Source organism: Equus asinus, chromosome 12, assembly GCF_041296235.1.
Source record: "Equus asinus isolate D_3611 breed Donkey chromosome 12, EquAss-T2T_v2, whole genome shotgun sequence".
Classification (NCBI taxonomy): Eukaryota; Metazoa; Chordata; class Mammalia; order Perissodactyla; family Equidae; genus Equus; species Equus asinus.
In genome coordinates, this window is record NC_091801.1 from 17,315,829 (window position 1) to 17,340,446 (window position 24,618).

The window sequence follows — 24,618 nt, forward strand, 5'->3', positions numbered from 1 at the left end:
GGATAAGGACAAGAGGACGATACTGGCAAGAGTGACTCAAGTGACCGGCCAAGGGGATAAGGCTGGCTAAGAGAGACAGAGGAGTCTTGGGGGGGTGTAACTGACCAGGAGAAAAAGAGAAGGATCCAAAGACTGGAGGTCCCAATCGAATCGAAAAACAACCTGTGAATACCAGTGTGATAAGAGACCAAAATTAGAGACTGTAATCAGAAATTGGAATATTGGAATTTTAGGTGAAATTTCAAAGGTGGAATTCCAGTTATTGATACACTCCAGTGTGTGGCCATGGGAAAGGTCTGAAGAAGAAAAATGAGAAAATGGTTTCTTTTTCTTATGGCAAAATTACAGTGCAAAAAAGAAAGCACAGAATACTATCTTTTCATTTAATATACATTTGAAAGGAAAAACACATGATCATTTCTGTCTTTTACTCTTTAGAAGCAAAAAGCATAGGACCCAGACTTGGTCCTTTCTTATCACTAAGTCCGAAGACAGACCCTGCTCTTTAAATGATACTGTAACAGAGAAAGATACAACTTACTCAGGGTTCCAGTTATCTCATAGGACTGATAATGTAACTTACTCCTTTTTGGTTTAGTAAAAATGAAGAAGATATTTGATGTATCAAATATCCCATTTCGGTATGAAATGTATCCTGCTTCAGTTTTATAATATTACTGAATTATTGGAAATATTTTAAATGTCTATTAATCTAAATGTTTTAAAAATCTGAGTGAAAAGACAAGTTTTTGAAATATGATTCATTTTTATCATACATATACTAATGAAAGCAATTTTATAATCTAATAAAGGTCTGACTAGTATGTTCTTGATAAATTTGATTCTGATAGCAACACCATCTCTAAATTTTCCAGTCTAATGTTTAGGTGAACACAGTAAGATGCTCTGCATTTTTCATTTCTTAGTAATGAAAAGCATGTATGTCCCTTGTTAAGATAAACTCGTGGCCTCGTATGCTTATAATGACTCTTCTTGCTATAGCAGCCCGTTATTTACTATGTTTAGCAATGTGGAATCTAACATTATTCCTTTAAATCATTACTAGTGTTAGTACAAAATTTAAAATACATAGGATAATAAAAGATATCAATGGCTGACTTGCCTATCACACAAAAAGAAGACGAAATATAAACATAAGTTTTTAGTCACTAAAATGACTTAATTTAAAATGCATTTTATGATTTACAAAATGCATGGTTTATAGGAATACCTCAAGTAACCATATAGCAATGGGCTCTAAAGCACACAGAGCATTCTTAAACCTGAGAACTCACATCTTTGAATTACTGACAAAAATATAATTATTTACCATCAGAGAAAAATACAAATAGACAACCTTAAATTCATATATCCTTTGTCTAAACTAAAGCATGCAGAAAAGTGCTATTGGGAAGCATCATTCTTTTATAAATTTTTAACAATAATAAATATGCCTTACAATTTTGTGTGTGTGTGTGTGAGGAAGATTGGCTCTGAGCTAACATCTGTTGCCAATCTTCCTCCTTTTGCTTAAGGAAGATTTTTGCTGAGCTAGCATCTGTGCCAATCTTCCTCTATTTTATGTGGGATGCCACCACAGCAAGGCTTGACGAGCGGTGCTAGGTCTGCGCCGGGATCTGAACCTGTGAACCCTGGGCCATGGAAGCAGAGCACACAAACTTAACCACTGCGTGACTGGGCTGGCCCCTTTACAATTTTTAAGAGTTTTTAAAAAATTGTTTTAGGAGTGTAGTACCATTGAGCTAATACGGCAAAAATATGATGGAGAAAATTCACAACAACATAATGATGCAGATTTTACACATATTCTTGTTCAGCAAGGACTATCCAAACATGCTGGCAAGCTGTTTCCCAAGCAGGATGAACTTCTCACCTCTTCCTACTGCATGCACAACCGATGGGCCGTATCCTCGGATCTGGAATCCAAGTCCCTCAGCTGAATCTGGGATTTTCACTGTCCTAAAATCAATCGGAAAATAAGGTAAGATGACTTTAAAATGCCACAATTGGTTAAAACAATAGTTGTCCACACTTTCATTCATTCTCTCAATAAATATGTATTGAGAGTCCACCATGTGAAACATCCTGGGCTAGACACCCTTGCAGGAGACAAACACGGTGTGTGTCCTCCCCAAGGCACACAGCAGGCATGCAGTGCAGAGTCCCTCAGTTGAACAGTCATTGCAAAGTGTATCCTGAATAAGGAGCAGGTTCTGGGGTCAGACAAACCCAGCAGCGAATCCTTTTAGTCAGTTGATAGGTGGGTCACTTGGAAGAACGCCTTAACTTCTTCAAGCCTGAGTTTCCCCAGAAAGATGATGATATTAAAGCTTAGCAGGGTGTCAGTGGAGATTAACAGGGAGACCTTTGGTAAACCGCCCATAGCATCGTGCTATGAACTACGTAGGTACTTAATCAAATGGAAGCTTCTCTCCTTACTATACTGTTACAAGAAAGACACCAGTGCACAGTGAAATCTCTTTGTTAAAATTGATATAAAAGAAACACAGAGTTAATACATTTCTACCTGTTGGAAACTTCATCAAAGAACAACAACAAAGAACTAGTTATAAAGAACACATCTGTCCAACACTACACCCAATTTAAGAATATGATTACATTAAGTATTTACTCAGTGAAATTTTAAAAGACTATACATCAAAAGGTAAACTTGAATAAGGAAAAAATATTTTCAATGAATCCACACGGAAAAGCTGAAGGGCTGGAGAAGTTGAGTAAGCTGTCACGGCAAAGCGGTGAGGGATGTCCAATCTAGCACTAATAAATGAGCCACTCCACAGAAGGAAGCCAGACATCAGACAGAAACAACAAACAGCAGAGAACGCAGTACAAGATGGAACAACATAACAATAAAAACAAGCATAATAATTGCGGTAGAGAGCAAAGACAAATGAATACGAGGCAATAAATTTTGATGGATAGCCCTCGATGCCCAAGAAACAAAAGTGTTTTCCAAAAGATGATGAATTAATCATGAAATAAATGTCGGCAGCACTTCAAGGGCACATTAGACAGAGTCTGAAGTTAGGTACAGCAGCACTTATTCCAAGTTTATGAAATAGCTGTTGGAGCAGCTTGAACAACGCTGCCTGGAACACTTGAGAGAGCCATATACTGCGTTTAGGGCTGAAGGAAGAGGCTGGCATTGCCATCTAAACATAACCTAGGCAAGCGTTCCGCGATGGAAATGCAAATTGCCTGTTCCAGGGAACCTTGAAAGTGTTATTATAAATTAGGGTATACATTATGAAGTGATCTGCATATTGGTGGGAGAGACATCTCAGAACTAATTTATCCCTTATCCTTAATCAAATACTTTTTGGTGTATAATGCTGTATCTGCTTCTTTTAAATAGCATCTCATTACTAGTGTCTGTCAAAGACACACTTGAAAATGGAAGATAGACTAAGGAAAAGAAAAGGGAATAAATACATTTTCTGAGTATGAAACAAAAAATAGAGGTAGCTCATGCTTCATATCTTATGAATGAGAGTTCACTTTAACTGAAATAAATTAAGAGCTTTCAGACTGTGGTGAATTATTGTTGCTTTTGGATTATGAGGAATTCACAGTGGCCTCTCAAATCTTTCTTTCTTCTTTCTTTCTTTCTTTTTTTGTTTTTGGTGAGGAAAATTGGCCCTGAGCTAACATCTGTTGCCCTTTTTGCTTGAGGAAGATTGTCCCTGAGCTAACATTTGTGTCAATCTTCCTCTATTTTGTATGTGTGACGCTGCCATAGCATGGCTTGATGAGTGGTGTGTAGGTCTGTGCCCTGGATCTGAACCCATGAACCCCAGACCGCCAAAGCGGAGCATGCAAACTTAACCACTACACCACCAGGCTGGCCCCTCAACTCTTTCTGAGCATGGTCTTCCAGCCTTCTCATATGGCTATTGAAGACTGACCATACTCTGATCTTCAAGAAGATCACTATGTTTTTCTTAACAAAATTTGTACAAAACACCGTGAGATACATTTTGGTCATAATATTGGGACTCTCTTCAAAACATGATTTTTGGAAAACATGTTTCCCTGCTGAGACCACGATACTGTCTATTAAGGAAGAATTAAACTTATACAAGAGGAATGCTCTATTTCTTATTGAAAATAAATGCACTAAATTATCTGCTACAAAGCCTTTTGAAAAATTCCTTGGTGTTATCAAGTGTAAAATACAGCTAGATTCAAAAGAAAAATTCTGTTGTATTTACCTCTCATATTTTTTCCTTTTCTCCCCAACAAGATACTACATAATTATAAGCAACCATTGTAAGAAAACATGAGAGAGTGATTTATAGGAATCGTACATTAGAACAGCACATAAAGGAAAGGTTACAGATTTCAAACAAATTAACAATAAAAAGGAAAAACTATTCTGAAAACAGTTTTGAAATACAATGTAAAATATGCTCTTGATGTAATAAAGGAGCAATGAGAAAAGTGAAATGAGAGAACAGATACGCATCATATGTATGTATGTACTGGAGTACATACTATGTGCTGAAGATGTCACTAAGATCTTCAAGAACCTAGATTTATTTAACGTTCTTAGTAGAACCGTGACACAGGCACTCTTATCATCCTTGTTTTTCTATGGATGAGGATGTTGAAGCAACACAATTAGCAAGCAAGTGGTAGAAGAGAGGCTTGAACTTGGACCAGAAATATCGGGTTCCAGATACTGTGCAACTGCAACGAATGCCAAGGGAGGAGTCAGAAGACCCAGGTTCCAGCCCTGCTCATCTAGCAACTAATTCCAGGACTGAGGATTTGCCCCTATCTATTGAGTTTTGAAGCTGATGACTTCAAAGTCCTCTTCCTGTTGAAATGTCTATGATCAGTGAACCAGTATTGGCAAGGTTAAATCAGGGGGCATGGGGCCTCAGGAGAGGGCCTTTATGTTTACCAAAGTAAAGAGCTTTGGAATATTACTCTCATTTCTTTCTGGCTTGTCCTATTCCCTTTTAAAGGCCCTCAAAGCATCCAGAGGTAGGCAACTAGGTCAGCCTTATCCTAGATAGGGTTGGATAAAGAGGGCATAATCGATCACAATTAGGTTTAGAGAGAAGACATTGCTATGGTTATTTGCTCCTCTCTAACCCAAAGTCTTCCTAAATTAGTCACCTTAATGAGTCACAGTCACTCTTTCAGACCCCTTGGTAAGCTGTTGGTAGAATGTAAAGCATCTATCTTGATGACTTAGTGCAGAATCCAGCCCATCACACTGCACTTCACCTCTTAAGATCAATAGTGCACCCAGCTATTAATGAGTATACGTATTAAGGCAGGGAAGAATACTATACTACATATACTTAGAATATTTTCATAAGCAGTTAAACCTTTTTGTTTTTGAAGTGGTAACCTTCATTTATCTTAAAATTAATAAAGTTGCTTATCACTATTGATAAATAATAACTAAATGTCAAACAATAATTTTGGCATAATCATACTATATTAAGACACTATGCCAAGCACTTTATGTGCATTATCTCAATTAATTAACTGGTTAAACAAATCATGGAAACCCGATAAGGGAATGCTAGACCATCAATGATTCCCAGAAGAAAAGCCAGTGTCTTCCAAGTGTATCCATAACATCTTGTTATTTTTGTCAAAGAAAAAAGAAGATCATAAAGCACGATCCCATTTTATAAATATATCTTTGTGTACATGTGTGTCAATACTTAGAAAAATAAACTAACACTGAATTCCAAAAAGATCATTGTTATTTATGGATGATATCAAATATAGAGAGTACTGAAAAATCTGTCCTCTCTAAATTTCCTATAATAAACAAGGGTTTTTCCTAATGATAGGTAGATCGATAGACGTTTCTTTTAAAGAACAGAAATACTGCCAAGTACACACAAGCATGGAAGTGTCTTTCACCCAGTCTTGATTCCATCTCCTATGAGCATTTAATTACAAATGGTGTCTAATCAGCGCACAGCCCCTGAAACATAGCTGAACATGGAGGAACGTAGTTCTTTATTATCCAGTGTTCTATTGGTTTGCTTCACTCATAGTCAAACTCAACCCAGGAAAATTTGGGCAGCAAAAAGAAAGTATTATTTCTGCTAAAACTACCTGATTCGAAGCAAGCACTTTACCGTCATGAGCAATGTAGTTTTTCCATCATCTAAAGACCAGTATTAGTGACACTGATAGGGTTTAAACATTCTAAGCAATGATATGCTTAATTCTAGACATTTACTTAGTTGACATTTCTATTTTATTCACCTCTGGATAAATTTTTTAAAATCCCACATAAATCACACAACTTACTCCCTTGGCTTTGTGCTCACAAGAACTCTTAGAGGTTTTCTGCTGTTTAAGCATGATTTCAGGAAGCAATCCACTTCATTGAAAGGTCTCATAAAAACTAGGTCACCATTAATAGTAAAGATCTTTTTCCCAACTTCCATGCCAGCCATCTAAGACAGAAATTGCAAAAAGAATTCAAATTATATTTTAATAAGGCATCTATTTTTTTCATAGAATTAGAATCTGAAAAGAACTAGATTGTACAGATTTTGACATTTCAACACATCTGCAATGTTCTTATATAACTTCACAAAACAGAACTGTGGGCGAGACAACCTAATTATCATTCTCTGTGACCCAGTTTTAAATTTGATCACCCATCTTTACTAAAATTCTCCCCCCTCCCTCCACGACTGAACATTGTACTCCTCCTGTGACCCTTTGTTCTGTTGTATTTTATAGTTCTTTTTTTTTACTTCCTCCTTTTAACTAGAGTCAAACCCCAGGTTAATTTTTTGACTGCATTTTCCATCTAGATCAAATTAACTCAAGAGAGTTTCAACCTCACAGAGACATCAGTGACAACCAAATATGCACTGTTAGCTTGCCATAGCATAAGTGTCTCCAAAGGCAGGAGAAAGGAATGACCTGGAATCCAAGCAAGAGAGCTCCAACAAGCACAGATCGCAAGACGCTGCAAAGACGGCAAGGAAGATATTATCTCTCCAGGCCAACCAGGCTGCTCTTCTTAACCATTCCTACTGCCTATAAACTAAATGTTCTTTTGGTTACAAGCGAAATGATGAAAACTTGGGAGAGGGCGTTTTATCAGTGGCCTAGTCAGATAAAGCTCTGCTCTAAGAACATCGCTGGAAACGTCTGGGAGAAACGCTTCCTTCTCATAGGAAATTATTAAAAATTGTCATTTGTTGGCCAGGCCCACTAACAGAGTATGAGTTACAGATTTCTTTTGTTTGAAATTAATGCGCTGTACATAAAGCTTTGTCTTGCATGAGCTTGTGTTTTGGTAAAAGACTGAGACCTTGGGCATCAGCAGACAGGAGGTTGGGTGACAGTTTACTAACTTTAAATAGATTCAAAGTTAAAAGCCATGCTTCATTCATTCTCACATTCTTTATTAAAGTTTTAAACATTGAGAGGTTTGCTTGAGAATTAAGCATTTTACAAGCATTTTAGATCTGATATACTTAGGATATAACACTGGAAAGTAGGTCCCATGAGGGCAGGAAATTTTGCCTCTTTTGTTCATGACTGTATTCCCAGAGCCTCCAACACTGCCTAGCATATGGTAGGTACTAAATAAGTATTTCTCAATGAATGAACGAATGATCAAGAGATTCCTCTGTTTAAAAGGCTGGTGAGGTGAGAAAACATCAATCAGTATTAACCCAATGAGAAAATAAGTCAAAGCATGTGCTTTACTGATGGAAGCTGTATTTAAATAAGACAGTCAAAAGTGACAGGAAAACAGAAGACGTGGCCCTTGATTTAATGGAAGAACCGTTGGACGTATATAATACAGCCCCACGCCATGCAGTTTCCACGGGGTTCCGGGCTAGAATCGGTGAACAGGGAAGTACCAGGCACACGGAATGAGCAATTGGCCTCCCAGGAAGTTAAGAAGTTCATAGCTTAGATCTCTACAATCCTTCTCCCCAACTATCTTCGAGTACCCAGACATAGACTCCTCTGTCACAAATCCCAAGAGTAATTGGTAGGACCTCAGAATAAAACTATTCAGAAAACACTACTTTCAATAAAGATACTTAAAGGCTGATTGGAACCTGTGTAGAACTTTTACATTTGTATGTCACAGACAACAAATTTAAATAAAAGTGCTAATTTACATTACCTCAGCATTAGACCCCTTTTCTACCAACTTTATTATTGGAACTTTATTTTTGTCTTCTAACCCAAAACCATAGCTGCCTTCAGTGGATTTAATCTGAAATGCAAAATATTAACAATGCAACTTATTAATAAAGCAACTATGAAAAAAGTTACAGATCAAACAGAATGAAACAACATGCATCACCATTAAACAAGTTTATGCAATCTCCTGCTAATGTCTAATCAAGAAGAAAACTTATATAACATATTAATAAACTTACCAGTAATGATTTAGCTATAACATTTTCCACAACTTTTAAATCATGTTTCATAAGTCGATGTTTCATATTTGATCCTTCCATTTCCTCATCCGCAAAGAATCGGAAAAGGAGGGGTTCATCTTTGAATTCACTTTTTTCAAGGACTACAGAAACAGAGAGAGATTCAAATGATTCGATTAGCCCAAAAATCAAACATTTTCTATGTTGATAGACATACAGTAAATTAATACCTGTCCATGACCTCAATTTTATACTCCTGGAACAAGTTACCTTCACAAATATCACTACAATATTTTTCTACTTCTTTCTATAATTTCAACGTGATTTTTTTTAAATTACTGTTACCTAAAGGATTTTGAATTTTTAAGATAAGTAGTACTTTTTCAACGTTAACTTTTTTGTGCTTAACCAAGTCTGTTACTTTCCAAATTAAAGTCAAAATTTAAATAAAAGGAGTATATTGAATCAAAAAATGTATTCAATACAAAACATAGAAACCCACAGTGTTTTGAATTTTTAGTAAACATTTTAAGTATGTTTTTAATATCCTGCACAATTATGGGAAAATTCAAATGGGTTAAGTGCTGCCCTTATGTGTGTGAGCAATTCCCATGGTGGTCACTTTTGTTCCAACACTTCAAACCAGAAATACATCTTCTGGGTGAAATGTGATTTTAGTTTCCACCAATTCCTACTTCTTTCATGTTTAAAAACATTATTCTCAAATAACTTTATTTCTGCAAAGGTCTTCTTTTTTTTCCTTTTATCTGAATGTTGATATTTCCCCCCAAAGACCCTAAGATTCCTGGCATCCCCTAAGACATAAGGTTTGTGTTTTGTTAGCCTTTTTTTAAAATAAAGCGGAATACTCATAGACAGAATTTGTATTCAGTGAGATCCTGGCAGCTGTCAAACTGTTTAAAAAGAGAAATCTCTATTTCTATTTATCTATCCTTCGTACCTTGAAGCGTACTTGTGCAGACAAGTTCACTCATCAAGCCAGGGAGCCAAAGGTGGGACAGTAGTGCCACGGCACAGCAGAAAGTTAGGCTTTATGAAGAGACAGACCTGAGTCTAAACTCCAGGTCTGGGACTGATTCTGGGTGTAACACTGGGAAAGTTACTAAACTTTTTGAACTTCAGTTTCCTCATCTATAAAATGGGAGCAATAAAATCTTCATAATGTTGCACAAAACTAAAATGAGGTAATAAATGTAAATAATTTGGCATATAGTAAGCAACCAAAAATGATAGTGATTTTTCTTTCATTATTTTTACAGAGTTCCTAATAATGATTGTTGACTAGATGGATGGATGTATCAATCTGTGGATGGAGGACTGGCTGGCAAATGAAACTATCCAGCACAAATTAAAAAGTAACACAAGTCATAGCTGGCAACAGAAATGAAGATATATTTGAGATCGAGTGAGGTCTTGCCCACAGGACCTAAGCAGTTTCCCCAAACCCACATGGTGTTTTGGCTATTGCTGTTTTCCTCCAGCAAACAGTCCGTCTAAAAGGAGCGAGAGAGGACATCAATAAGGCCAGGCGTGAGCCAAACTGGTTGTGCTTTACTGACAGAGGCTTTTGTAGGGAAAACTGTTGTTGTAACTCAATATTTTAAAGCAAATAATTTACATACCATTACCGCATGTTGATGCTTTAAAGAGACAAGTAATTAAAACTTCTGAAGGTTTTCAGCTTGATATTATAGTTTAAAATCCCTATCATGATGTCATTTCTTTCATTCCATAGTTTGCTCTTCAAGCAATGATATTTCTCTATCACAAATTATACAGTGCTCTAGAGACAGTGGAATGTAATGGAATTCCCAAAGGAATCTACGATAATCAACGATATTATCAAAATCGCTCTAACTTTTACTATACTCCCTTCTTCACAAAAAAGTAAGAACCTTCTGAAAGTAATTGACAAATAGGTACCAGTGCTTTCAAATACCTCTTTAAGCATATGTATATTAACAACTGAAAAGAGATTGCTTGGGTTTACAGAATCTCTAAGATGGTGGTATGAATTGAGAGAGAAAACCAAATCTCATTACTTTTACGAAGCTAAGGAGTATGAAGTCATCAAACAAGAAAGAAAATCAATTTTTACTTAGTAGCCAAAAAGATTTTCCAGAGATTTATAATTTTGTTCTCTGAGGTACTTGTGAAAGCATTTTTCTAAAAAGAACAATAAATATTCAACCACATATGTTCTCATTTAATCATTTCAATATATACGGCCATTCAAAAAAACCATGAGTCTGATCTCAAATAGTTTCAAAGAGTACATGAGTTATTTTTTAAAAACTTCTAGCTCGAGGCTTGCTCTTCTGGAATCAGTACAGTCTAGAAAAATAGAAGAGAAGTCAAGGTAACTGGAAGATAATAGCAATTAGACGTAGTAAGGCACCAGCAGGGAAAGTGAATGCAGATGCAGTAACCCAACACACACACATGCCAAGACCCAGATGTTCTTGCTGGTTCATCTCTAAACGACTTCACTGAAAACTGAAATGCTCCCAGTGTCCTACAAAAACAAAATAGTGAAATACATCTATAAGCTTCCAGAATAAAAATCCATACCATGGTGCATAAATCCATTGTCACAGAGTCCGACACCAAATATCATGGCCTCCTCTCTGGTGCGGCAATCCCCCTGTTAAACACAAAAGCAGTAGACAAGTTAACAGGCAACTGGAGGCCTTGTTGCACCTTTTCTGCATTTGACATCCCCAGCACCATACGGGCAAAGCCACTCATATATTACAGCACACATTGCTTTCATAAGCCCACGATGCATCCAATTGTTACAGAACATTCATTTGATTAGGAAAACATCTTTTGACATTAAATGAAAAACAGACATCTCTTGAGAAAAACATACTTTATTAAACATGAAAATATATAAGTAACTAAAATCTTTACTACCATAAATGGATCCCTTTCTCTTATTTCTTTGATCTTGTATCCCAATTTTGTTATCAAGGAAATATTGTATATATTGAAAACATTAAATAAAGCTAAACAAAAATCATTATTCATGATCTCTGTTATCACTTCCCTTCTGCCAAATGGTCTTGCTCTTTAGGGACCCCTAAAGAGACCTACTAATCTAGGGTGATTCATAAGACCCTAAGAGTAAATTGTTTGGCTAAGCCAGCAAATGCAAGCTTCTCTTAACTATCTTGCTGAAAAAATATTTAGATCCTATAACTGAACCAAAAAGAAAGCCAACGCAACCTTTTGTTATGGCTTTTATCTAGGAAACACCTATTTTATTCATATACACATGGATTCATATATATGAGTATGTATGTGTATATTTACATAAGTATGTGTGTGTATATAACCTTATAGTTGTGTGTTCTACACTTTAAGAAGTGCACTCTCACACATTATCTCATTTTTTCCTAGTTCTCTCTGTTAGCACTTAGGTACTCTACCAAATGTCTCCTCCCTTCTCTCTGGCTTCTATTCCACTTCTATGTCAACACCCTAATCTAGTCATTCTTCATCTTACTTCTAAATTATCATAATTTTTTTCTGGACTTTCTCCAACATAAGCTGCTATGGAATTAAACTTTCTTACACAAGAATTTCATGCTCCAAAACTTTAAACAAACTCTCTCTTTTTATAGTCATAACATACCAAAATTTTATGTTGGGCTTTCAAGGCCTTCCATATCCTCGCTTCATTCTACCTCTCTAGCTTCACTTTCCAAATACCCACACCTTTTGCTCGAGTGAAGTTGGCTGCCTCCTTTTGCCTGAACTCCCTGGGCTTATTTTCATCCTCGCTTTCACTCATACCCTCAATGCCTTTCTTTTACCCTCCAACCCATTTAAATTCTGCCTATCTACCAAGGACCAAGACAAGTTCCACCTCATGCTGTGACAACTTCAACCCTCACTAACCCTCCTGTTAACTGACAAAGCACTTATAATCTGTATCTTCAGACAATGCATCTTTGCTTTTATCAAAATCGAGCTGTTCAGTAACTTTCATGCATTCATTCAAAAGATTTTTTTTTTTTTTGCCACACAGTGTGCCAAGCACTATAGGTAATACATTAAAACCCTCAAGCTCACAACACTTCCCTGCCCTCAAGTAAACTGAATCTAGTGAAAGATTTGGTCACTTAAAATATGATATGTAATAAGTACCATTATCCAACTTAGTCAATATTCCCAATCATGCATTATAGTAGGTGCTGGTACAAAGGTTAAAAGGGTCCCCACTCTAAGAAACATGCAGTCTAGGCCAGTTTCAATATCATAAATTGTTTACTAAGACAGATAAACCCAGGGAACTGGGACAACAGAAGACCCTTAGCCCAGTCTGGAGGACCTGGCAAAGCTTCCTGGGGAGATGATGCTGGAGAGATATCGTAGAGGATATGTACAAATCAGCCCAATTGACTAACGGTCCACTGAAGGCAGGAAGCATGCCTGCTTCCTGTTTTGTTGGTTTGTTTTATTTTAATCATCAAAGAACTTACTTAAATGTTAAACTTACAATAACAGCTTGTTTTATAATCACTGATTGATTATTCAATTGATATCCTGGCCAGACTAATATTTTTAATTGACCATAATGGTGTAAAAAGCATGATCTAAAATATTTTGGTATCCATATGCCTTTTAAAAATCCTACTTGTGCCACACAGAACTGATGAGCATTAAAAGACAACAGAAGCTGCTTTGGTTGCGAAGAAGGAAGGCATTTTTAATTATAAAATATGACTGATCTATAAACAAATCACAGGTTACATGAATTAAATGATGTTTTAGAAGTACATCAATGCACTTGTCACATAAGGGTTAATGTCATTATATAAGGAGTTGTTGCATTATAAACCATTATACTAGAAGCAACAACAGCGAGCAAGAAATGTATCTAGAAGAAAACAACAATCATCACATTTTCCAAGATGATATCACACAATGTGTTGCCGAATAAGAGAAAAACTGTCAGACCGAGAATATACTCCAAACAATATGTAGACTACCGTATTGGAGCCAGTTCTTTATTCTGTCCTCTTAAGATGTCCAAATCAATTCAGTGTCCTGGTCAAATCCAGAAATTAAGTTTTATTATCATTTGAGAGTGTTGTTGGAAAGAGACCCTTACTTTTTAAGAAATCTCTTGTTCACGTTAGATTAAGAATTTAACTTATCGCTCTCTTAGCATTCCATTATTACCTTGTCTTCCTTCTCAAAGCCAGCCCACGTTGTCCTAACCTGAAGCTAAGCAATAAGAGTTAACTACATCTGGGACCTGCACACAGCTCAAGTCATGCTGTGGTGGCATCCCACATACAAAATAGAGGAAGAGGGGCACAGATGTTAGCTCAGCAACAATCTTCCTCACCAAAAAAAAGTAATAAAAAATTTTTTAAAAAAGAATTAATTACATCTGATGCTTACATTTGAATAAGTTTTACACTATCAGAATCACAAAGCTTAAGTGATAGAGAAGAGATGACATGTACAGCTGTTCCAGTAAGCAGTAAACAGTTGTGAAAATAAAACCCAGAGGGAATAAATGACTTGTCCAAGTTTGCATAACCATTTATCAGCAGAGCTGTCGGCAGACACCAGGTTACCTGACTCCCAGTCCATGCAACGTCTACTACACACAATTTCTACAGACATTGTCATAAAAGCCCACTAAGAAAACCGGAAGAAAGAAATAATTGCAACTTGGCACAGTTTTTGAGTAACTTATTCTATTCTTCTAATGCTCACACATGGAAAGTAAAAACGTCAAAAAGAAAAAGAGTTAATAACAGATTGCTTGAATCAAAACTTTAAATATTGGTTCAGCGCTAGCTTTTGCTCCAAAAAATTTTCTTCTGTTTTCTCACATAATCAACATATAGCACAAGTTCATGTGAATTCTATAATATTGTAATTTCCATGTGAAATTCCAACTCTGATACTGAGCACAGAACCAGTTCTGATGTCACACATTGACCACAGAGTTATAAAAGGCACTGACACCAGTAAACCCACTGGATGTATGAAGCAGGGTTTTATCTAAAGGTAATTGGTTTAATCTAAAATCTTAAATTCTAAATAGCATAAACATGAGTGCAATAAAATACAAAAATACATGGTAGGGGATAGTCTAGAAATTAATATTAAATAAAAATCTCAAAATTTATGTGCACAGATGCATCAAATGTGAATTAAACATTAATATTTGAAACAAAAATAAACATTTTTATGACTGAGTATCAGATGTCATTATCCACTTGTAACAAAGGAAGTAGGCCACTTTCTTTAATAACAAAAAACTGAAACTGCTTTCAAAATTGTCCAAATATCTAAACATAATGACAGCATTTCAACCAGTAATATTCCTTTCTCCAAACCAGTAAGTTCTGTCAAAGTGGATATCAATTTTCTTAGCCTTTTTTTAATCAATGGAAAACATGTGATCATTTATTAGTTGACCTAATATGATAAAACATTTAAATACATTTATATTTGAATATCTATTATGATGGCTAGACGCCCTGATTTGCGAATAACATTTTCTCAATACCAGCTGCCAGTTCCCACATTCTGAGAAGCAGAGCAACAATAGGAACAACAAATTTAGTACTTTCCCATTTGAAATGTATGCAGGTGAATATTAAAGCTCATCTTATCAAAGCACAACGACTATCTAACAGAGAAAAAGGCAGAGGGAGATTAGAATAACTTGCTTAGACTAATAAACAGACACTTTAAAACAAATTAGTGAACAAACATGCCAAAAATTTTAGCACACGCATATAGCTATTCTTCAGTGATTTTCAAATTACACTTAGTTTTTTTGATGGATCTCAACTAATATTTTTAATACATGAACATCTTTCTCTCGAAAGACAATACAGCATAAAAATTAAGTTTAAAGACTCTGAAGTCAGATTAGCTAGGTTTAAATCCTAACTCTGCTGCATATTAACTCTATGAACTTGGTCAAGTTATTTCACTGTGCATCATCTGCAGGCAGGGATTAAAAAAACAAAACAAAACAAACCCTAACTAAATCACCTCTAAGTTGAAAGCAGCAGTGAATGTAACTCAGAAACGTCTATTTACCTGTGCAATTAACCAGTCTATGAGTTTGTTGGCCATGACCACAGATTTGTAGGTTCTTAAATGGTAATCTTTATCTCTGCAAAGGAAAAAGAAACCAAAAACATTAATCAAGAAGATAAGTGAGCACTGGGAAACATTTCATTTAGTGTCAGTGTGCAACAGAAAGTCTACTCAACATAATCTGAATTGATTGTCCAAATTATGTGTAAATAAGAAAGGTTGATGAAGTATATACAACACCTGAAAACTCTTTCATCAGCTCACACCAGGAGAAGAGACCCACAATGATAGCAAAATAGGACATTTCTTCTTTCACGTTTTCTTATATCCAAATAGATTATTACTGCTATATTATTTGGCAATAATCTAGCTAGAAATACAATTATCTCATTAATAAAAGAATAATAAATCAGAATTTCTTCCCTTTAAATCAAGATAGAGTCTATGAAAAACCTCCCCCAAATGTGGAGAATAAAGCCTCCCCTTTTCTTCCTGCTCCTGAGTCCTCCAAGAAGGCTGGATTTGCACTGGGGGCTTATTCGTTTGGCTCAGCTACAGGGGAAGACCGCAGGCCCATCCTGAAGTAAACACACTGAGAAGCCTGTCATTCATTTTGTCTGATCAGAGCACGAACATCGTGACACCACATCCCCAAGGGAATCAACCGGTTCTCCACATCAGACTCTCCTTTCAATACACTTCCCAGATCAGAGAAATCATTCCAAGTTTAGTTAGACACCAACAAAGTGCTCACGATAGAACGGAGCCCAAGGGCAGAAATCTATAATTCATTTATTTGGCAAGCCTGGATCAAAAGAGAAGGAGAAAATGACAGTCCTCTTAAAATACCAAGAAATCAAAACTGCAAATAATTTGAGGTGACATATAATAACCAGCTATATTCACAGTTCTTTAGCCTCTGTCGGCAATTTACGATTTTAACATTGACATCATTTTAACCACTTTCATAAAAAAGCTCCCTGAAATATGGGTGAAATTTCTGAGATTTCAATAATAAAGGCACTAGGGCAGCCAGTAATCAGCAGCAGATTTTTTTAATGTTTTAAAATTTATCTCCACGTTTCTGATACCACATCATCACCCATTTCATCTTGGTTTCCATAAGCATCAATAAGAAGGAAATGGACAGTCTATTATAGACACATGTGGGTCTGTAGGTTCTTCACCCAAGTAATTTTTCTCCTCACAAGCTGAGTTCACACACATTAAAAGCAGGACTATCATACATTCCATCTGTTTTATGGGTTTTTCCCCATAAATTTTCCCTTGACAGCTCATAAACAATCGTCATTTCTAGCCAAAAAACAATTCCTTCTTATCAGTTCTCACAGGATGTAACTTTCTTGATAAGAAATCCCATATGGCTAAAATATATTTTCAGAACACATTTTCTCACATACGAGTTCTACATATACTTGGGTGACGTGAAAAATTTAACTATTACTGCTTTCCATTAGTTTAGCAGAAAAAAAAATTGAAGTACCCACTTGCTATTGACTTAAGTAACCACCTTTTAGTATTAAATTATTCAAAATATTTGCTGGGTGCCTCTGCCAGGAATATAGCAGAAAATCAACAAGTTTGGGTTTTTTTCCACCTCTTTTTACTTGGGAAGCCTGCTTGGGAAAGTGGACAGGGTACTTTCAGGAGTGTTTTCAGAAATGTTAGTGGACATTGCAATACACTTTTACAAAGCAACTTCTGGAATCCTTTTTTTTTAAGCTCGTCCTTTCCCCGGAATTGGAAACCAGAAGGAAAAAACAGAAACACTGTACATCAAACATTTGGATTCTACAGCCAAGATTGAAAAGCATCTTTATTCATTTTGGAAACAGTACATCCATTCTTTGTTCTGAAAATACATTTTAGTCAATAAACTCCGAATGGCCATTTGAAATTGGTTTAATATTACATTACATTCTATCAGTTAGTGTCTATCAGGGTATATTACAAAAGTACAATAATATTCCTAATGACCTCCTCTATTAGTAATCATAGCACAAAACTCGAAGTTTTCCAGTGTCTTTCTAAAGAGATAAACTGAAAATTAATCCTGATTCCTCATTAAAAAAAAAATGGCCTATGTCTTCAGAAGGAAAAACATGGTAGAGAATAAAATTATAAAATTATACTTCATAACTCTAAGGTATTTCTTAATTTTTAAGTGCAAAATCTTTTCTTTGGATAAAAGACTATTAGAAGGAAATACTGGAAATAAAATACACATCCAAGATTTAATTACACAATTTAATGAAAAAAATAAATACACAAGTAATCATAATGGTAAATATTGAGAGTTAACAGTATTTCCAAATCCTCTCCCAGTCAACTACTATGTATTAAATATTAACTAAATGTGGATCATTTCATTATCAAGTCTATAATTTACTGTGAATTAATGGCAAATAATTTTATAAATAAGAATAAAGAGTGGAAAACACTATATAATTAGAGCCTCAGAAAATTTAGGAATATTTTAAAACAAGTTATTCTTTAAAATAATCTTTAAAAGTAAAATTTTCACTTTGGGAAGATAAAGAAAATAAGCCAACAAGTTCCAGCTAAATAATATTGACCTAATATGTAATATAAATATTTCCTTTTAAGCTGCCCAGAACTTAGAAACCAGACTCACCTTATCACTGGAGTAAATAAACTATGAAGACGGCAATATAATCTTACGCCCTATTGTAAAATAAAGACATGTTAAAAGCAAGTAAGATCACCCAAAGGATATATCAATAAAATTTTGAAACAAATCAATTCACCGTCAACATTCTGGAATCATTACACAATCTCAACCAATTCAAAACTTGTTCACATGTTACATTACATCATAAAAATAATGACTTAAATCATTAAAAATAAGATTAAATGGTGCTATGAATTTGTCGTATACATATCCATACACAAAGTATTTTTTAAATTATTTTTCTTAAAATATAAAACTTCAAGATATAAACAGAAAATAAATGTATGCAGTAATACATCATAGTACTTGTTAATTACGTGTCAAAATAAATTTTGTCAAGTGTACAAAGAAAACTGATATTACACTAATTTTATATCTTTGTGTAACTTTTCTATTTAAGTGTCATGACCATTTGTTGCTACATGTGAAATAGTTTTCAATAGATATAAACTTCTGAATGGTGCACTTGCATTACTTCTATTTAGAACTAGATAAGAGAATGAAAAAAATGATCTGACATTAGAATCCATGAAATAGCGAGAAGAAATCAAGATGCTTGCTTATGTACGTCATTTAAGAATTTTCCATACCAGAAGAACCTTTTTAAGTCTCTCAACAGCATTTTATCTTGCTGAAGTATGACTACATGAATTCCGCTATTGATAAAAGGCTGGGGGAGAGGTGGGTACCTTTGAAATCACGTCCTGCATCTCATTTCTTGGATAAAATGTTCCATCGTCATAGCGAAATCTATATAACATCTGTTCTGGTTTGAACTGATGTTTATCAGTAACTAAGAACACAAGAACAATAAATTAAAATACTGACAATCTAAAAAGCGGCAAGTAAAAACAAACAAATTTATGAACTACCTATTCCCAAATACTGAGACTTTTAGTTTTACCAAAAGCTTTTGTTTTCCTAACACAGTAATCCTATTCTAGTAATCTGACAGTAAGATTCATGGCAAGATTTTGTTATATAATACATTTACAATTTCCATATAATGATTTAAGAACTAAATTGAGATTAGCAACATTCAGCTAGCATAGCATATGTGTTTGTGTGTGTATAGTACATTTAGACTTATATAAATAAACAAGTCTGTCTTTCCTATTTTTTCATAATGCCACAAGTTGAGCAAAAAGTGCTCTTCAAAAAGCAGATACTCCAATTCGTGAGTTCTAATTTGAATCTTAGCCCTAGAAGTGAATTTTAGCATTTATCTGTTTCATCCCACAGCAATCAGGCCAAGACCACACATAGGCCAATCTTGATCATTTATCTGGTGTTTAGATCCCCGGAGTGGATTACATAATTTCAACATGTAACTGATTCCAAAATTGTAACAGTTTCCTTACACCGAGAAATGTTTTTCTTACATGTCACTTAAAATTTTTTTCCTGACCATGACAGCGGGCCCTCCTTCACGTCCATCCTTAGGATAAGATTCTCATATTCACAAAGACTACTATTAAACTTCCTCCCAAGTTTTCTTTTTTCCAGGATAAGTTATTTTATAGACAGTCGAAGAAAAAAAAAGTGACCATTCTAGAAAGGAAAAACCTCAGATTACAGCTCAAAGAGTTTAAATTTAAATGTTTTCTTTACAAGGAATGCAACCTTTGCAGAAGAGATAATTTGCTGCAATGGGCTTTATTTTCATGATTAGATAAAAGACTTTGACCTTTACTTTTTGCTAAAAATGTTAAAGGGAAGAAAAAGCTGTCAGAATTAATTCTCATGAACTACATTTGGTGAATTCAGAAGAAAGCCAAAAGATACGTAACATACACACACACACGTATGTCAAGTTTCAACTATTTCACCCCAACCTATCCAAACCATGTGCCTGGCTTGCGGCCCTAAAATTGAGACAGGATTGCTGCCAAAAAAAGATAGACAACACAGCCTTTTGGCATCTTTTTTTCCAGATTAAGCCAAAAAGAAAAAAGCATGTGTGAAAGAAAAATAAAATCGAGAAAAATATTTTGGAATCCTATAGCATGTTTCAAGACCAGTTATTTATTTCTCCTATGCAATCTGCTTATTCCCATTTTTATCCCTTAACATTCATTGAAATAAATTATTGTCTTGAAATTCCAAAATTCAAGGAAATGTTGCGCCCAAATGTCTCTTGCCACAATCAAACATTAGTGGTGGTTTGACCTATTCAAAATGGAGTGCTTAGTTGTAAGGCAAACTCTTGTGACTTTGATAATTTAATCTTGCTTAAATAAGCAACTTTTAGTGTTGCCTTGGAAAGACAGTAAATACTTCTGCATTCACATTCACTCCTCCAACTTCTCAAAATGGGCTTACTAACTGAGGAGAGTTCAGGTAATCTTGTGAGAAAGGTTGCTTGACGCCATGTTTTAAACAGCTATGTGATAGGGTGATATTACCAGAGATGTACTGGTAAATGTTTAATAACTGGCTCTCTAGGTGGTGGGGAAGAGCAGCATTGATGTGTAGCACTCGTCAGTTTCCACGGCATTAAATCCTCCCACACTGGCCAATTGCAAAAGTCACTGAACACCGAGTTAGATGTACAGTGGCACATTATTTAGTATTTCCATCATACAGAAATAATAGCTATAAATAACACCAGGAACATAGATAACAATAAAATGTAGTAAAATAATTAGGAAGCGATGAGTTTTAAGAATATATTACCTCTGTTGTTAATATATTTCTGTACTTATATGCGAATTTTTAATAATAGCTGTGCTTAATAACCAGCTTGCAAATTTTTAAAAAATTTAATTACCAACTGTCTCAAGCTTATACAAGCCAAATTCAGCCCCCACTGGATATGAGGTCTCCGAATTCTCACATGATCATTTATAATGTAAATAGGAGAGGCAGACAAGAAGAATATTGTCAGCATGTCACAGAGAAAGCATATGCTGCCTCAACCCAAGAATTCCTACTACAGCAAGGCTTCTCCTCTGATGAAGTTCTCAACAATATTTGTAGTGTGAACTACTTGCAATAGTCAACTTTTTTTCGCTTGCTCTCTTTAAAACAGATGGTTCATTCAACTTTATTTTAGGAATTCTATTTTCACTAAAATGCAGCTGGAACAACATACTAATGAAACAAGCATGTTTGGCTCATATTTCATCATTCTAATAAAATTATTAATGTGAAATTGCATAATATGTTCTCTTACTCTCAGTTGGGGGGAATCTGTATTAGTTATTTAGTTATTAGTTATATTAATTTCAAACAAACAAAAAAATTATTTCTAGTGACAAAAATTCAGTATGCCAAAGCTGAAATTACAACTGATCAAATTATGATAATAGTAATAGCACACGCCACTAAAATCAAACTGTGACGAAGGGAACAATATTAATAGAACTCAGCGTTATATTTCTCAGAAAAAGAGCTCATCAGGTTATAAACACCATTGTTCAAAACGAGTTAAGTTCTCATAAATACTCAAAGCATCTTACATTTGAAATTTCAAATAAATAAGTTTTAATGCAGAATTCATCTACTACTTCCTTTTCAAAATTGTATTGTTGGAGAAAAGTGGTGTCAGACGTACAGGAGTTAAGTTGAGTAGGAATGAAATTCTCCCACACTGATACCCCTTCCAAAAGAAATGTTTTTTATTTTTTTTTCTTTTTCAAGGGAGGCAATTAAAAATAGTGTTAGAAACATTTTAACAGAATAAACAATGGTGATTCCCTTTCTGTGGAACTCTGTGATTCCTTCAAAATCTTTCTGCAGTCATGAACTGAAGAGTAGGGCAGACTCTAATAGACGATGTTGATGAAGATATTTAATAAATATTATTCCAACTCTGTACTAATTTAGAATTGACTTGAATGCACTTGACTAGCTATTCACGTCTTCAGGCAAAGTAATAACAGTTTTGTTATTGCAAAGTAAGTAAAATGCCCCCCATAATAGTTACATCTTCAATTTTCAGAACCCAATTCACCATGCAAATAAGCAACTATTTCTTATACAATTCCTAGACCACCTTTGTTGAAACACGAAAGCATGAGTGGGAAGAAAACTTGAAAATAACCTACAGCTCCTTTGAAAGGATGTCCTCTCCCTACACCCTGACCTTTCCAGCTTTGAGAGTTTCTATAACCCACTTTTATCTATCACAAGGTACCCCATAGTCAAAAAGGAAAATATTGTGACAAACTCAATGTAGCTCTTTCTAGAATACAGTAAATAATCCCACAGAGGTACAAAAAGTTGCACATCCATCATTTTAAAACAATTTAAATAGCATCAATTGTTGATAGACAGCTTAAGATATTTTCCTGTTCCATCTAACTTATAAACATTTAAATCACTCAAATTAACAATAGAAGTCACAAAAACGTCAATTGAAAATAGATATACTAAAAGTTATTTTTGTAACTATATACTCATACCATTGTAAAACATTAACAAATACATATATGATTACTCTGTTTTTAACATAATTCCAGAGATCTTATATTGACCTGGGAGCTATGTCTCAGCGGCAGAAATTGGGTTGTTGTCCACCAAACCCGTTTAGCTTTTCTAGGCATGCGTCTACACTACATTGTTAAGTTTCCCTTGAAGTCAATGGTGGTCATGTAAGTGAGCTGCCTCCAAGGACATGCGCACAAAAGTGATGCACAATGGGAAGTGCGCAGGACTATTACAAAGAAAAAAAACAAACAAAAACCTCCACGACTCCTTCAAGCTGAGCTTTAGGATCCCTGCACTGAAGATGGCTGAGCCCCGTCAGGCACCAAAGTCCTGCATGGGGCAGAGCACCAAACGCCATCCTCCACCACTGACTGGACTTTCCATGAGTGAAAAATTAGCTTCTATAACGTAAGCCACTGTATTGAGGAGGTATATTTGTTACAGCAGCTAGTGTCAACTGATACTGTTTTCCTTCTCAAGAGTCCCTCCAAAAACTTAGTTCTCCCATCCTAATAGACTTCTGCCTTTCCATAAGGGAATATATCAGCAGCTGGATTTCTTCACGGATAAGGGAAAAGGGTTCTAGGTATTTTCAACACAAGCATCTTTGCCACAGGGAGTTTTAGCTGTAAGGCAACTTTGTCGTAAAAGACAAAATTATGAAAAGTAAAGAGTTACATTTAAAAAAACATAATGAAACATGAAAAATTAATGACAAAATTAAAAACGACTGCAAAATATGAAAATACAGAATATTTGAATACAAATATTTGAACATTTAAATGTGTGTAGATTCACGGCAATATTATACAAAGAACTGATTTTATTTTGCAGATTGTTACCTAAGCACTTTGTCTCCCAAGGCTTTTGTTCACACTATTATCCTTTTTTATTGCTTGTTGATTCCTCTCCTTATTCAGCATCACCATTTTTTTCTTTTTTCCACTAAGTTGTCCTCCTTCATTAAGAGGGGTATCAGTTTCATCCAAACACTAGCATGCATATTTGTGGCCAAGTGAAAACCATATGAACCAAATGAAAACCATTTGGAACCAAATGAAACCAAAACTGTCCATCAACCAGTTAATTTATCTTTTACAGAAAAATTGCCTTTATGGTCAATTAGTCATGCGGTGAAAATGTTTGCAGTGAAACTACTTGTAGCAAAGATATTTATGGCAAAAATACCAGACAAGGGTAAAAAGACAGGCTTAAAACTACTTGACCATAAGAAACAGAGGTTGCTCCTTCATCTTTCCATATCTTAAAGTACCTAGCATAATATCTTACGTATAGAATGCAGGAAAGTGTCAGTAAAGAAAGAAAGAAAAAGTGCCCAAAACAGATTTTCTCTTCTTTGCTCTACAAAGCAAAGAACACAGTCTCTGCACATATAGAGTCTAAAGGGGAAAGGAATTACCATTTCTCAAGGTCAATGACTGTATAGAAAACTCTACATGCCACCTATCTGAGCTTCAATGGACTGCAGGATAAAACAAATACATTCCATTCTTGTCCCAAATGTATGCTTGGACTTGAGGTTAGAGGACAGGAAAGAGGAGCAGAAAAGACGAAAGCCACCTAGCTCAACATATTTTCATTTTTACTTATAAGTTTCTGTATGATGCTTTCCTAGTGCACTAGATGCTAAAAGCTTTAATGCTTTTAATGCTAAAAGTTTTAATGGTGCTAATGAATCAAGTACAAAAATCATACACAATTTATCAGTGTTACCCATTTGCTCCAAATATAATCAGTCATTTATTCATTCATTTGGCAAACATTTATTGAGCATCTCTATGTGCTAGGCACTCCAGGCATTTGCTATATATTAACAAATAAGGCACCTGTTCTCATGTTTCTCATATGTTCATCGCAGGCCAGAGTAGGAATGGGAGATAAAGAGAAACAATAAGCACAATTTCAGAGACTGAT

The 24,618-nt window shown here is 35.1% G+C and overlaps 1 protein-coding gene across 2 annotated transcripts in view; it reads right to left on the reverse strand.

Annotated features, from left to right (window-relative positions):
* The window catches only part of PREX2 (phosphatidylinositol-3,4,5-trisphosphate dependent Rac exchange factor 2), a 274,795-nt gene that overhangs the window by 129,126 nt on the left and 121,051 nt on the right, over positions 1-24,618 (reverse strand). For both annotated transcript variants that reach the window (XM_014838489.3, XM_070481134.1), the window contains 8 exons: positions 18,942-19,045; positions 18,196-18,245; positions 15,540-15,615; positions 11,031-11,103; positions 8,439-8,581; positions 8,180-8,272; positions 6,328-6,476; positions 1,895-1,980 (listed from right to left, as the gene is read on the reverse strand). In XM_014838489.3, the coding sequence (XP_014693975.3) occupies positions 1,895-1,980; positions 6,328-6,476; positions 8,180-8,272; positions 8,439-8,581; positions 11,031-11,103; positions 15,540-15,615; positions 18,196-18,245; positions 18,942-19,045 (774 nt within the window). The remainder of the gene's footprint in view (positions 1-1,894; positions 1,981-6,327; positions 6,477-8,179; positions 8,273-8,438; positions 8,582-11,030; positions 11,104-15,539; positions 15,616-18,195; positions 18,246-18,941; positions 19,046-24,618) is intronic.